We start from the raw sequence: 12,840 nt of genomic DNA on the forward strand, positions 1-12,840 counted from the left end.
CTTTATTTTGTTCATCAGTCTGCAATTTGGGCAGAGCTCAGCAGGACTTGCTCATATCCGCTCCTCTTGGCTGCACTGGGACGGCTCACAGGGTGGGCATGGGGGGCTGGAGTGGTGTGATGGCTCATTCAATCAGCTGCGGGCTCCACAGTCACCTCTGTCCCTGCACGTGGTCTCTGTATTATAGGGGTGTCCAAGTAGCTGGACTTTTTATACGGCAGCTCAGGGGTCCAAAGGTGCGTGTCCTGAGTGAGAGAGAGAGTAGCAGGCGGGAGCTCTGTCACGCTTTCTAACCTGGCCTCCGAAATCACACAGCAGCCCTTCTGAGATGTCCTATTCTTCACAGGTGGGCAGGCCCACAGTCAAGAGAAGAGGAATCAGACTCTACCTTTTTTGGGGAAAAGTGTCAAAGAATTTGTGAAAATGTTTGAAAAGCAGCACATTAAGTATGGAAACAGAGAGGAAGAATGCAGTCTAAGAGAAATTAAAGAAAAGGATTCGTGAAGTGTGATGGCTGAAGGCGTATGAGAAAGGGAGAAAATGAGAACATCTCTGGGCTGCAGCTCTAGAGGCCAGGACAGTGTTCCCTGCCAAGAGTGGGGGGCCCCGTGGAAAGTCTGCTCAGGAGAAACAGCAAGGCATGCAGTGTTCAGTGGCATGCTTTCTGAGAGTCAGAAGACACCTGAGCAGGGATCTCTACAGGCAAAAGGAAATGCAAGACCCGAGGACAGGTGCTCTAGACGGGACAGAGACAGAGAGAAGAATGTCACATCTGAAAAGGCTGGAGTGACAACCATGACAAGGGAAACTTGCGTGGGAAAGTAAGAAAGGCAGAAGAGGAAGGAACAAAGTTCACTAAGGGCAAGAAGGAAAGGAGAGATGCAGCCAGGAGAACAAGAAATAACTAAAGGAAAGTAGGAAGATGAACATCCTAGAAGCTAAAGGAAGAAAAAAATTTCAAAAGAGAAAGCGGTCACAATATCTCATACCACTGACAGAAAGGGAAAAATGAAAACTGAAAAAAGGGACACTAGATTTTGTCAAGGAAGTAGACAGAAACACACATTTTAGCGACCTATTTTATTTCTCTGATCAGTACCAGGAGAGGCAATCATTTCTCAGCAAGTAGAACTACCGACTTAAATAGATGCTGGTATTTTGTGTTAAAATAAGCTGTTGCCCCGGGAGAAGCTGAGAAGCACCTGAAAACCACCAAAAGATAGCAGACTTATGGGGCTTAAATTCCCTTCTGAGAGAGCCAAATGCAGCTCCTGCGCTGATAAGACTATCTAAGGCCAGGCCACATCCAGCCCCAGGGGGCGTTGACTACACCCTCCACTATCACCACCTTGTCAAGCCCTGTCACACTCTGATGGCCCTCCATAGCAACACAGGAACTGAAGCCAGCAGTTTTTAAAATCTACTTTGAAGATGTACATAAATTATTATATTCCTGTTTATAAATGGTGTGCTACAATGTGTTTAAACTGTTCTAAAATTTAAAAAGTCCCATTACAGTTGAAAAGCAAATCTACCTCAAAAGTCTCTGGAGGGGGACAGGGAAGTCTATTCCAATGGTACATTAGCTCCAATGGCACAAGCCAGATTAGCTACAAAAGCATAATTTTTAAAATCTTTCAGGGAGCTGAGAATGCAAAGAAGCCTACAGGTGTCGACTCCCACCCCCTGCCCCAAGAGAAAAGGCCAACAGCTGCTTCCTTCCCTATAAAAGCAATGGGAAGAACAGGAAGCCAAAATAGATAGGAATGAGGAGAAAGCAGCTAAATTATAGGGGTTTTTTTGGAGACAGGGTCTCACTCTGTCATCCAGGCTGGAGTGCAATGGCACCATCACAGCTCACTAGCAGCCTCAAACTCCTAGGCTCAAGCAATTCTCCTGCCTCAGTTTCCTGAGGAGCTGGGACTACAGGCACGTGCCACCACACCTGGCTAGTTTTTTCTATTTTTTTATAGAGACGGGGTCTCACTCTTGCTCAGCCTGGCCTTGAATTATTTGCCTCAAGCAATCCTCCTGCCTTGGCCTCCCAGAATATCCAGCTATATTTTTAGCCAACATTAATGGCCACATGTATACAGCCATATGGATTAAAACTCCAAGGAGCTTCAGCTACAGAGTAAGTCTGTACCACCAGCCAAACTCTTTCCCATTGATCTTCACCAAACACACAAGACTACACCCAAAGTTGGGGGTAGGGCAGGAGTTGAGAGACATCTGCCCTGAGGCCAATGGAACCTACCTACCCCCAGGGTATATCATAAAAGGGTCAGAGCATAAAAGCTGAAAAAAAAAAAAATCACTCTGAAAAAGTCCAGGCCACTGTGGTAGCACTCCACAAAGCTGAGGCAGAGCAGCTGAGCAGAAGAAATGTCCTGAGATATAAAGAGCTGGATCAAGACTGAACACAAAGCTAACTCCCCAGTGACCCAGAAAGCTAGCAGTCAGGCTGAAAAACAGAGAGAAATCTTCCACAGTTTGCTAAGCTGGTGATGGGCTGTAAAGCATAAAGAAATCTTCAGAGTTTTGCCAGGCCTCAGACCTTAAGCCTTGCTAAAGGGAACGTCTTAATTCTGCCCTCAACACATTTGAAGTCAGTGATAAAATGAATCTAACTAAAGCTTCCCCAAAGCCCACACTTATTTTAGCTACAAATTAGATTGACTCAGCACACACACCAGTGGTCTGAAAAAATAATGTAAATTACTACAGACTTTATAATTCTTGTATATGCAATGTCTGGCATGCAATCAATAATTACAAGGCATGCAAAGAAGGAAGAAAATATAACACATAGTCAAGAGAAGAAACAGCCAAAAGAAGCATATTCAGAGATGATACAGATGTTGAAATTATTAGGCAAGCACATAGAAATAACTACAAAAAAGTATGTTAAAGGATCTAGTGGAAAATATGAACATGAACAGATGGAGAATTTTAGCAGAAGAATGGAAACTATAAGAAACTATTTTTAAAAAAGGTAGAAATGCTCAAAATAAAAAATAAGATTTCAAAAATGGCTTAACATAAAAGGATCAGTAAATTTGAAGACAGGCTAATAGGAATTATCCAAACTAAAACAAAAAAGAGCAAAAAATAGGAAAAAAATGGAATAACGTAAGATGTATGAGACTATATAAAATGATATTATACATAAGTAATTGGAGTTCCAGGAAAGTAAAGAAAGGGGAACAAAAGAAATATTTGAACAAGTAGTGGATAAAAAAATTTCCAAAACTGATGAAAGATATCAGTCCACAGATCCAAGGAACTCAGCAAACCCCAAGCAGGATAAATACAGGAAAAAACACATGTAGTCCTGTCATATTTTACCTACAGACAACAAAAAATAAAGAGGAAATCAGTTGGAGGAATATCACATATTACATATGGGGGGAAATGTTAAAAAATAACAGTTAACTTCTCATCAGAAATAAAAGAGGCTGGAAGACCCAACATCATCAAAAGTCTGATAGGAAAAAAAGAAGAAAAACCTCTCAACCTAGAATTTTATACCCAGTGGAAATATCCTTTAAAAATGAAAGCAAAATAAACTTTTTCAGAAAAAAACAAAAACTAAGAGAATTTGTCACCAGCAGACCTGCCTATAAGAAATGCTAAAAGAAGTACTTTAAGCCAAAGGGAAATGATACAGAAGGAAGAAATGAAGAATACCAGAAATGGTAAATACTTGTGGATAAATATAAAAGTCCATTTCAAATTATCTCTATTTTATATATGTACACATGTATATATGTTTTGTCTTTTATATATACACACGGGCAGTGGCGGGTACAGGTAGTCAACCCAACTTATGATGTTCCATACTTACAAACTGGCTCCCAAGGCTCCCCATATGGATAATTTATAATTAAATAATTAAATCAATAACTCAGGAACAAGTTTCTTCCATGTATATAAACAAACCCACAAGGCGTAGGCGGTTCACTGGTGCAGCATCTTTACACTAAGGTCTAATCTCATAGATAGAGAAGCACCTGACAGAAACACAAGAACATGAAAAATCAGAAGATCCAGAGCCAAGAAAGTTCACAACAAAATAATCAGCTAAAGCTTTTCATCTCATTGAAGCAGGATTTGCTGAGCTTGAGGAGCAAGATCCTAACACTGAGCAGTTTACAAAGGTTAACCGTGTAGTTAGAGAGAACGTCAGCTGCTATGAGGCCATTTATGGTGAAAAACAGAAAACAGCTGTGCAAACAACCTAGATACCTTTTTCAAGAAACCGACTTCAGTGGTGAGCTCCTTGCTCCAGCAACAGAATCAAACCCTGATTCCCCAGCTCCTGCTCCAGCCTCTCCAGTACCATCTTCTGAATAATGCCAGCTGCCTTCTCGCCTCAAAAATGCCCTTTCTAGCAAGCAAGACATTGATGCGACATTAGGTGAGTGTTAACCTTTAATGTTATTTTTTGAAATTTCTCCTATCTCCTATCTAAACTTTTTGTATGAGTTTGTTTTTATGTTTGAACATAAAAATTCAGTTATTTGAATTAAAAGAAAGCAAAATAGCTTCTGTAACTTATTGCAGTACAGGGATATTATTATCACAGCATTACACTGTATTATTATTACCACATATGAACCATTATAGTATTGTTGTTGTTAATATTATTACCGTAGATGTGCTATTCATCACGGATCCAAGTTACATATAAATCCACCCTAAAGATGTTCTCAGGAATGTATCTTATCTGTAACCTGGGGACCACCTTTATATGTTTTGTTTTAAGATATCTTTATTTTATATATTATATGTATATATATGTTTCTTTTAAACTTTACTGACATCTTAAAAAATAACAACATTACTGGGTTTATAACATACATAGATATATAATATATGACAACAACAATACAAAAGTGGAAGGAATAAGTGGAATTATACTGTTTTAAGTTTCTTGCATTATCTGTGAAGTATAACACTTTTATTTGGAGGTAGACTATAATAGGCTAAAGATGCATATTGTAATCTCTTAAGCAACTACTAAAAATAGCACATAGAAACACAGCCTAAACATTTTTGAAGATAAAATGGAATATTAAAAATATGCAATTTATCTAAAAAATGGAGAAGGTGGAGATGAGAAACAAAATACATTTTAGATAAATAGAAAACAAATATCAAGAAAACAAATACCAAGGAAGTTATTTTCCAAAGTGTTCCAATATTACCATTACTTCCTGAAACAGCAAATGCTATGGACCAGGTACTATTCTAAACCTATCAATATTGGAACAATTGGCAAAATTTGAATATGGACTATTATATCCATGTTGTTTCCTAAAATTAATACTATTTACCATGTTTATATTAGAGAACACTTTTTTTCTTCTTTGGAATTACATGCAGAAATATTTGGATACAATGGGACATGATATCTGCAACTTATTCTGCAAAGGTTCAGGGGCAAAAATGTAACAGAGAGCAAGATTGAGGGAGATAAGGAAAAAGAGAACAATAATTATGGAAAACAGTTAACAATTGATGAATGTGTATAAAGAGTATACAGAGTTCTTGAAATTATTGTTGCTGCTCTTCTGGAAGTTTGAAATCATTTGAAAATAAAGTTATGCCATCCGCAGAATTAAATGTGTTCATGAATAGACCATTTTAAATCTGATGCTATGAAGCTATCTGATGTTAAATACATATTAAGTCAATGTCATCATTTTTAAAAAAGATTACATATGGCCTGATACCATATTTATAAAGAAAAATAAACCAAACTAAACAACCTATTCTTTGGGAATGCATGCATTCAAACTCCTTGATGGGGGAAAAAAGGCAAAGCACTGATGATGACCAACTCAGGCTGCGATGGCCTCAGGAAGGGGCAGGGGACCAGGCCACAGCAGGGACAGCAACGGATACAACAACATTGACACTGATGTAGTTCTTGAGTTGGGTGGTAGTTTCGTGGGTGCTTTTTATAGTATTTTATTTCAGTCTTTCTCCACTTGTGGAGACTGACCTGTTCCACTCTCTGTGGAATGTAAAAAAAAAAAAAAAAAGAAAGAAAGAAAAAAGAAGAAAAAAATATATATAGCATTTTATTTCAAATCTTGCACATATTACATATAATCTTCTGTAGGAATCTAATATTACATGTTTTAAAAGGTGGAAATCAAGGAGATGGAAGATCATCTTAACAAATAAGTTTGAACTGAGACCAACCTTTATATTTAGTGAAAAACTAAGTATAATCATTAAGTTCATCCCCAACTCTTACTTGAGCCAACTAACATTTTATTAGATCTAAATTCCTGGATATAACTCATTCTATTAATAAGTATCTATTGACTACTACTGCTTTCTCTTTTCTAACAACCTTAGCTACAAAAGAACAAATGCATTTCCTTGAAACCCTTAATTTAAATTCTCTTGCTAAGATATAACTCTGCCATGAATAAATTATGTGCAACATTGTACTGCAAAAGAAAAAAAAATCTCCATGATATGCAGATATGGTCCATTAAATAATTAACTATCACTTTCCTATTGTAGGAACCTACAAGAGTCCTTTCTGCATAATTTGGTATCACTGCTCATTAACTGAGAAAAAAAAAACACAATAAAACACAAGGAGTTAATAGTTTCATTAAGAGCTTTACTAGATAAATTTAAATGTCCAAAGTGAAGAACCTGTATAATGGGAAACTATCCTATGTGGTTGTTAGGTAACATTCATATATATCACAAAGTGCTTTATTTGCGTAAAGCATTTATTCAAAATTAAAGAAATACTAGAAAGAAGTCTTGGTTAGCCAAGAGAACATCCCAACTCTATCCCTCATTCTCTAAGCGGCCAAGAAAATCTTCTTCCTCTGCCTCAATTTAACACATTTGAAAAGAGATGATACCCAATTCTGAATTCAGAAGAATTACATCAAATAATCAAAGTTTCTGAGGCAAATGTGTTCTAAAGACATTATCAATTATAAATTGTATTAATGTGCACAGCTTTACAAAATGCAACAATTGAAGCACAAGGAAGTTATTTTCCAAAGTGTTCTGGTATTACGTTGCTTCATTAAACAGCAAATGCTCTGGCCCAGGTACTATGCTGAGTGCTGGGAGACAGCAGTGAACACAGCACATGGAGTGCCCGCCCTCATGGGACTGATGTGTGTGGATCATGCTCACAAATGAATGGGTTAGTGCTTTCATGTCAGGAGGTCATCAATAAGGTTTTGAAGTCACCTAAAATTCTTGAGGAACCACAGCGGGTTATAAATGCCCTTGGCCCCATCTGTGATAACAGGTTAACAAGGAACATTCAGTGGTAAGGTCCCAGCGGTCATGTACTATTAGCAGCCCCATGGTGTTCTATGATGCACAACATGTCCAGCATTTGGACAAAGACAGATGGGCCCTTTGCAGATGTTTTCTGAGATGGTGGCGCCCTCGATGCAGTTCCCTACAGGAGGATTGAGAACAGATGGGGTCCCGTGTGTTATAAGGGCAGCACCTTCTACTAGAAAATAAGCTATCCCATTTATGACAGAGACATTATTATAATTGGAAATAGCACTTTTTTTTTTTACAAGAGACAGCCCCAAGTTCCATCTTCAAGGCAAACATGGCCCAAGTTCTACTGACTCCCAATTATTTGGTCATCATTTATTTCAGAGGGCATTAGCTAAATTAAAAAGAAGAAAGGTAGGGAAGGAGGAGAGAATAGAAAGAAGGAGAAAGGGAGGGAAATAGAGAAAGAAGAAAACATATAGGTTTCTTTTAAAAAATCATCAATGGACTTCTAGTGATGAGAAATTTGAGGATGTTCCCACACTCTCAAGCATGCGAACCCCAGAAACATCTCCCAGCTTGTCCCTGCGGACGGCACAGAACGGGGAGACAGTCCCGCCCAGCCCTGCGCAGACCTCCCCTCCCACACGTGATGCTGCTGAAACCGTGAGCCTCGCCCAGCCCCCCAGTGCGGTCCCCTCTTTCTGCCCCTGTGATCGAGAGACTGAAATTTTAATATTAATAATTTAGGACTCAAGACTTTTTATTTTCAGAATTTCAACTGTAAACAAAAGCAGGCTGTAGGTGTGTGAATGCCAGAGAGAAAAAGGGAAGGAAACTGCTGCTCATGTTCACTGATCTTTTGAAATTCCACTTCTGGGGATGTGAGGATGACGACATTGCATAGAGAGTCTTTGATGAGACTCTTAATAACTGCAAGGAGCAGCGAGATGTCTCGACAGCACTGCAATCAGCTCTGCTCCCTGCTCAAGTACAGCCCCGAAACGCTGTCACTTTCCATCAGTCCTCCACACGCCGCATGAGATGCCGGCAGATCAGCAGCCCCTCCCTCCTTGGAAAACGGGACAGGGTTGCATATGGCACTGTAACAGCTTTCTTTACTGTCTTTACCCTTCTGGGATGGTGGCTCCAACAATGGAAATGAAATCCGGGGTCTGGACAAGGCTGGGTCCCCAGGCATCCCTGCGGGGTCCCATTCTGGAGGGGCAAGGTCACAGCTTCACTCAGGCTCCTCCAACTCATAAAGGTCTTTATTTCAATGGCAGACGGCACAACTGCGCACTTTTTCTGCTCTAATGTGCTTTCATGGTCACACCTGCTTATTAACCTACATCCTGTCTTTCTCAAAATGCTCTAAGAAAGTGACCAGGGCCCTTGGGGGACTACTTCTAAGGTTTACTCTAATGGCATGTGCCATTCATTGAGCCCCTGCTATGTACAGGACACTGTACTAAGTACGCTTTTTCCATTTACTCTTTACAACATTTAAAGGTAGATATCATTAACCTCATTTTACACAATGAGAAACCAAGGCTTAAAAAAGACAAATCATTTGCCCAAGGTCATAGTGCTAGTAAGAATCTTGCGGTCCGTCCTTCCAAAATCCATGCCTTTAACCGGTATTCTATACTTGGAGGGGGAGCAGCATGATGCATCAGAAGGAGCAGGGGCTTTGCAGTCAGACCCTTCCCACTAATTAGCTGTGTGTCCTTAGGTGACCATTTAACCTCACGAAGGTTCTGTCACTTTGTCTTCAATACAAGAATCATAACGTCTACCCTGCCTTTCTCCAGGGGTTAAGACAGCATCAACACCTGTTGCTGAGTTCTAATTAAGTTCATTTCTCATGGAAAACTTCCCTGTCCATCTGTTCAAGATCAGGAGCAGGCAGGGGGATGGTGGGGTGAGAGAAGAGTTGCAGACAAAGGAGGTCTAAAGCTAAATGTAGAAGTTATATGTATTTCTTTTCCCATTTTTTATTTGCTCTTGTGTAACTCTATGGGGAAACATGGATTCTAATGTTGGACAATGAATTAATTCTACTAACATTAAAAGCTATCTGGACTTGAAATTAAACAATCAAAATAGGGAACGCCAGGGTATGCGCTCAGTAAGTAACTAAAGGAAGGCCACAAGCAGGGCAGGCAGGGGCAGACAAAGCCCACATTTCCTCTGGATCTCACTTAGTGATTAGCCTGTTGATGTTTCATTTCCCATGCACGGGGCTAATTAGTTCTTTGAGTCTCTAGCAAATTAATTTGGTCAATTATTTAATTTCACTCTGTCGGTGATGAATAAAGAACTTAAAACCGATGCAGTGACACTCTTAGCCGTACCGTAATATTTATAGGTTGAACAGCTTTCTAATTTTTCTCAACTGAGGCAATATGCTAAGATGGGCCTCTTATTTTCTTGAAATTTCAAATTGCCTAGTTGATGCAACACCCATGGAAACCAAGCACACGCACACACACACACACACACACACACACACGCACACACGCACACACGCACACACACTCCTGCAGTGCTGATACAAAAACGATGCTGCAAATAGCAGCTAATAAAATCCCAGCGCACACGTTTCTTTCTACCATCATCAATTAACGCAGCACTGGCGCAGAAAAAGATCCCTAACAACGTGCTAGTGAGGGCTTTGGGGAACTCTTGGAAAAACACACACAGAGATCAAGAAATGAAAATGAATTTATGATGGTTTGGTTAAAAGCTACGTTTGAATGAAGAAAATAAAAGAGGCTAAGTAATAACCGGGGGATCCCTAATCATACAGTGGGGATTTGGGTATATATAGAAAATGAAATATTCATCATCCTACATGAAACACACTTGTGGCTGAAGCTCTGCAACAGAATCACAAAACTAACCAAAATTTTTTTTCCACTCTCAATATCACTAAAAAGAGCCAAAATGCCAATGTGAATCTGTTCCTAACTTTTTTTAACATTAGGAACATAGTGAATACTCTCCCACTAGAGGACCACTTGTAACTAAAGCCACCATTAGAGAGATGGCATTTCTGTTAAACCACATGGCACCCTCCTCCCTGGAGTTTATGCTGACTTAGAATGCAAATGGACCTGGAACCTCTGTGCCCCACCCTCCAGTTTCCACGGGTCTATAAGGACAAGAGCCTGGTGCTAGATAGGGACCGACGGGAGTCACAATTTCATGACAGAGCATGCTTCCTTGCCTTTCTGAACACCTGTTAACACTCTTCCTCTCCCATCCCCAGGTGTGCCAACAGACTCCACCAACAAGTCTCAAAACATGCACAAAAGCTAAACTTCCAGGAGACACAGGAGAAATTCATGCACAGTCAGAATGGGGGAGAGTTGTGTTTGAGAAAGACTAGAGGGGATTAGCTTAAATCTGAGATCTTTCTCCCAGCCTTTCTCAGTCCTGTTAAAATTGTTCATCATAGCACAGCCTTAGAAATGTTTCCCCTCCAAGAGTCAGAGGGCTCTGAGTAAAAGTATTACATTGTCAAGAGATCATTCATTCCCAGTTGAGAGAATTTCAAAGAGCAAAAGGCCAGGCACAAAATCAGGGCCTATTAATACTAATCAGAAAGATTTGCTTTTGTTATCAGAAACTAAAGTAAATTAACACAAAAGGTTTAAATAAAGCCTACCCACAGAAGCAGGTGGAGACTGAAGGAGTATCACACCCCATAATAACCAGGATATGGGAAGCTCAAAAAACTCCCTAAAAATACATTGCTTTCTTTTAATTGGGAGGGCTGAGGGGATAAGTAACAACTTTCATTGAGCAAAGGATACTGGGAATTACATAAAGAGTTGCATTCCAAATGCTGGACCCAGTAAGAGCAATGGAAACGGATTTGGAATGTGGTTAAATAGCTTTATCTAATGACTATTAATAAATAAAAAGCCCTTCCATTAGTTGGCAGGAGGACAGTTGCTACTGGCCAATTTGATTTTCCTGAAAACGGTGAAGACTCCCACGCACTTTTTTCCCCAGATACAATCCCTAAAGTCCAAAAGTATTGTTTCTGGAATCAGAAATTGCCATGTAGTGTCATCCTTTTCTGTAAAGGCCTAAGGTCTCCTTTCACATGTTCCCAAATTGTTTGTTTTGGACATTTTTTACTGAAACCTTTTTGAAGAGTTCAGAAACCTCAAGGTAAATAAGAAGTTGTTAATCAAGATGGAACATGTAAGGAGAGTTAAAAAATGAAATTATCCACCCAGGGCACATTGGGTAGCTGACACTTTTAAACCTAAAATAGCCAAGATTTCCTAGCATTACTCAAAGTTACACAGAAGGTCTGGTCGAGTGAGCTTAAGAAGATGCCCTAAACCTTGTCAGAAAAAAATAATAATAATAACCAAGTCAATTCCATCTATCCCTGACTTAGAAACCTACCCCACCCCGCCTTCCCATGGTAGGCTACCGCTGGGCTGATTTGCTGGTTCCCCAAACTCTGTAGAGAGAGCGACAAGGACCAGCCACCGGCGGCACCACCTGCTAGGTCCCACCTCGGAGCAGCAAGGCCGGCACACCTTACAGGTGTCCCCACCTCCCTCTCCACTCTGAGGAGCCCAGCCCAGAACTGCGTTATCTCTAGTGACTTAAAAGCAAACAGACCCTTAAAAGAAAAAGAGGGAGAGCGGGCTGGTATTATATAACAACGCACAGTGGGGCCGGCTTCCAGAAAATGAAAGTAGCCGGAGGAGGGGCAGGGGAGGCGAGGGGAGCGCGGCGTCGGGGCCGGCGCGGCCACTTACTCGAAGGCGAAGAAGAGCCCGCTGGTGACCAGGATGAGGATGAGCGTCAGGTAGAAGACGCCCGTCTGCCGGGCCATCATGATCCTCCCGTTGCAGAAGAACTTGTTTCGTCCCGGGAACACCTCCCATTTCCTCCGGGCCGCGATTTTCTTCTTCTTGTGGGGCGACTCCATGGGGGAGGAGCTGTGGGTGCTGATCTGGCTGTACTCGCAGTCTTTCATGGGCCCGCCGCCGCCGGGAGGCATCCACGAGGGCAGCCGGCTGGGGGCGCACACCCCCAGGAGCCCCCCGGCCGCGCGGGCCCCGCCGAGCCACGGCCGCCGCCCGCCGCCCGGCAGCCCCCCGAGCCGCGGCGCCGCGGCCCCTAAACGGGCTCCCGGCTCGGCGACAACTTTGCCGAGGACACCCAGGTTAACCCCTTGCGGAGGCCAACTGTCATAGCAGAACCCCCGTTCGAGAGGGACGGTGCTCGCCCGCAGCCCCCGGCAGCTGTCCTCCGTCGCTTCCAGCCCGCGTCCCGGGGCGCGGGGGTCCGCCCGGCCGGCCCCTGGGTCGCCGCGCGCTCGGCCCCGCCGCCCCCGGGCCCCCGGCCGCGCCTCGGCTCCGGCCCGCCGACCCCCGAGCGCTGCGCCCCGAGGGGACACGAGGCGGCGGCCCCGGCGCTGGCTTCCCGGGGAGCCACTTCTGCGCCTCGGCCAGGTTTATTCTACTCCTTCCTCCGGTGGCGGATCCTCCCAGGAGAGCGCGCTGGAAACTGGGCGGCAGC

General features: G+C 42.2%; 1 protein-coding gene across 1 annotated transcript in view; it reads right to left on the reverse strand.

Moving 5' to 3' along the window:
* Positions 1-12,398, reverse strand: part of ZDHHC14 (zDHHC palmitoyltransferase 14) — a 254,045-nt gene extending 241,647 nt beyond the window's left edge. Inside the window, exon 1 of the mRNA XM_012759590.3 lies at positions 12,075-12,398. Within this exon, the coding sequence (XP_012615044.1) occupies positions 12,075-12,319 (245 nt within the window). The 5' untranslated portion in view covers positions 12,320-12,398. The remainder of the gene's footprint in view (positions 1-12,074) is intronic.
* Positions 12,399-12,840: the final 442 nt, after the last annotated feature.

Source organism: Microcebus murinus, chromosome 5 (genome assembly GCF_040939455.1).
Source record: "Microcebus murinus isolate Inina chromosome 5, M.murinus_Inina_mat1.0, whole genome shotgun sequence".
Taxonomy (NCBI): Eukaryota; Metazoa; Chordata; class Mammalia; order Primates; family Cheirogaleidae; genus Microcebus; species Microcebus murinus.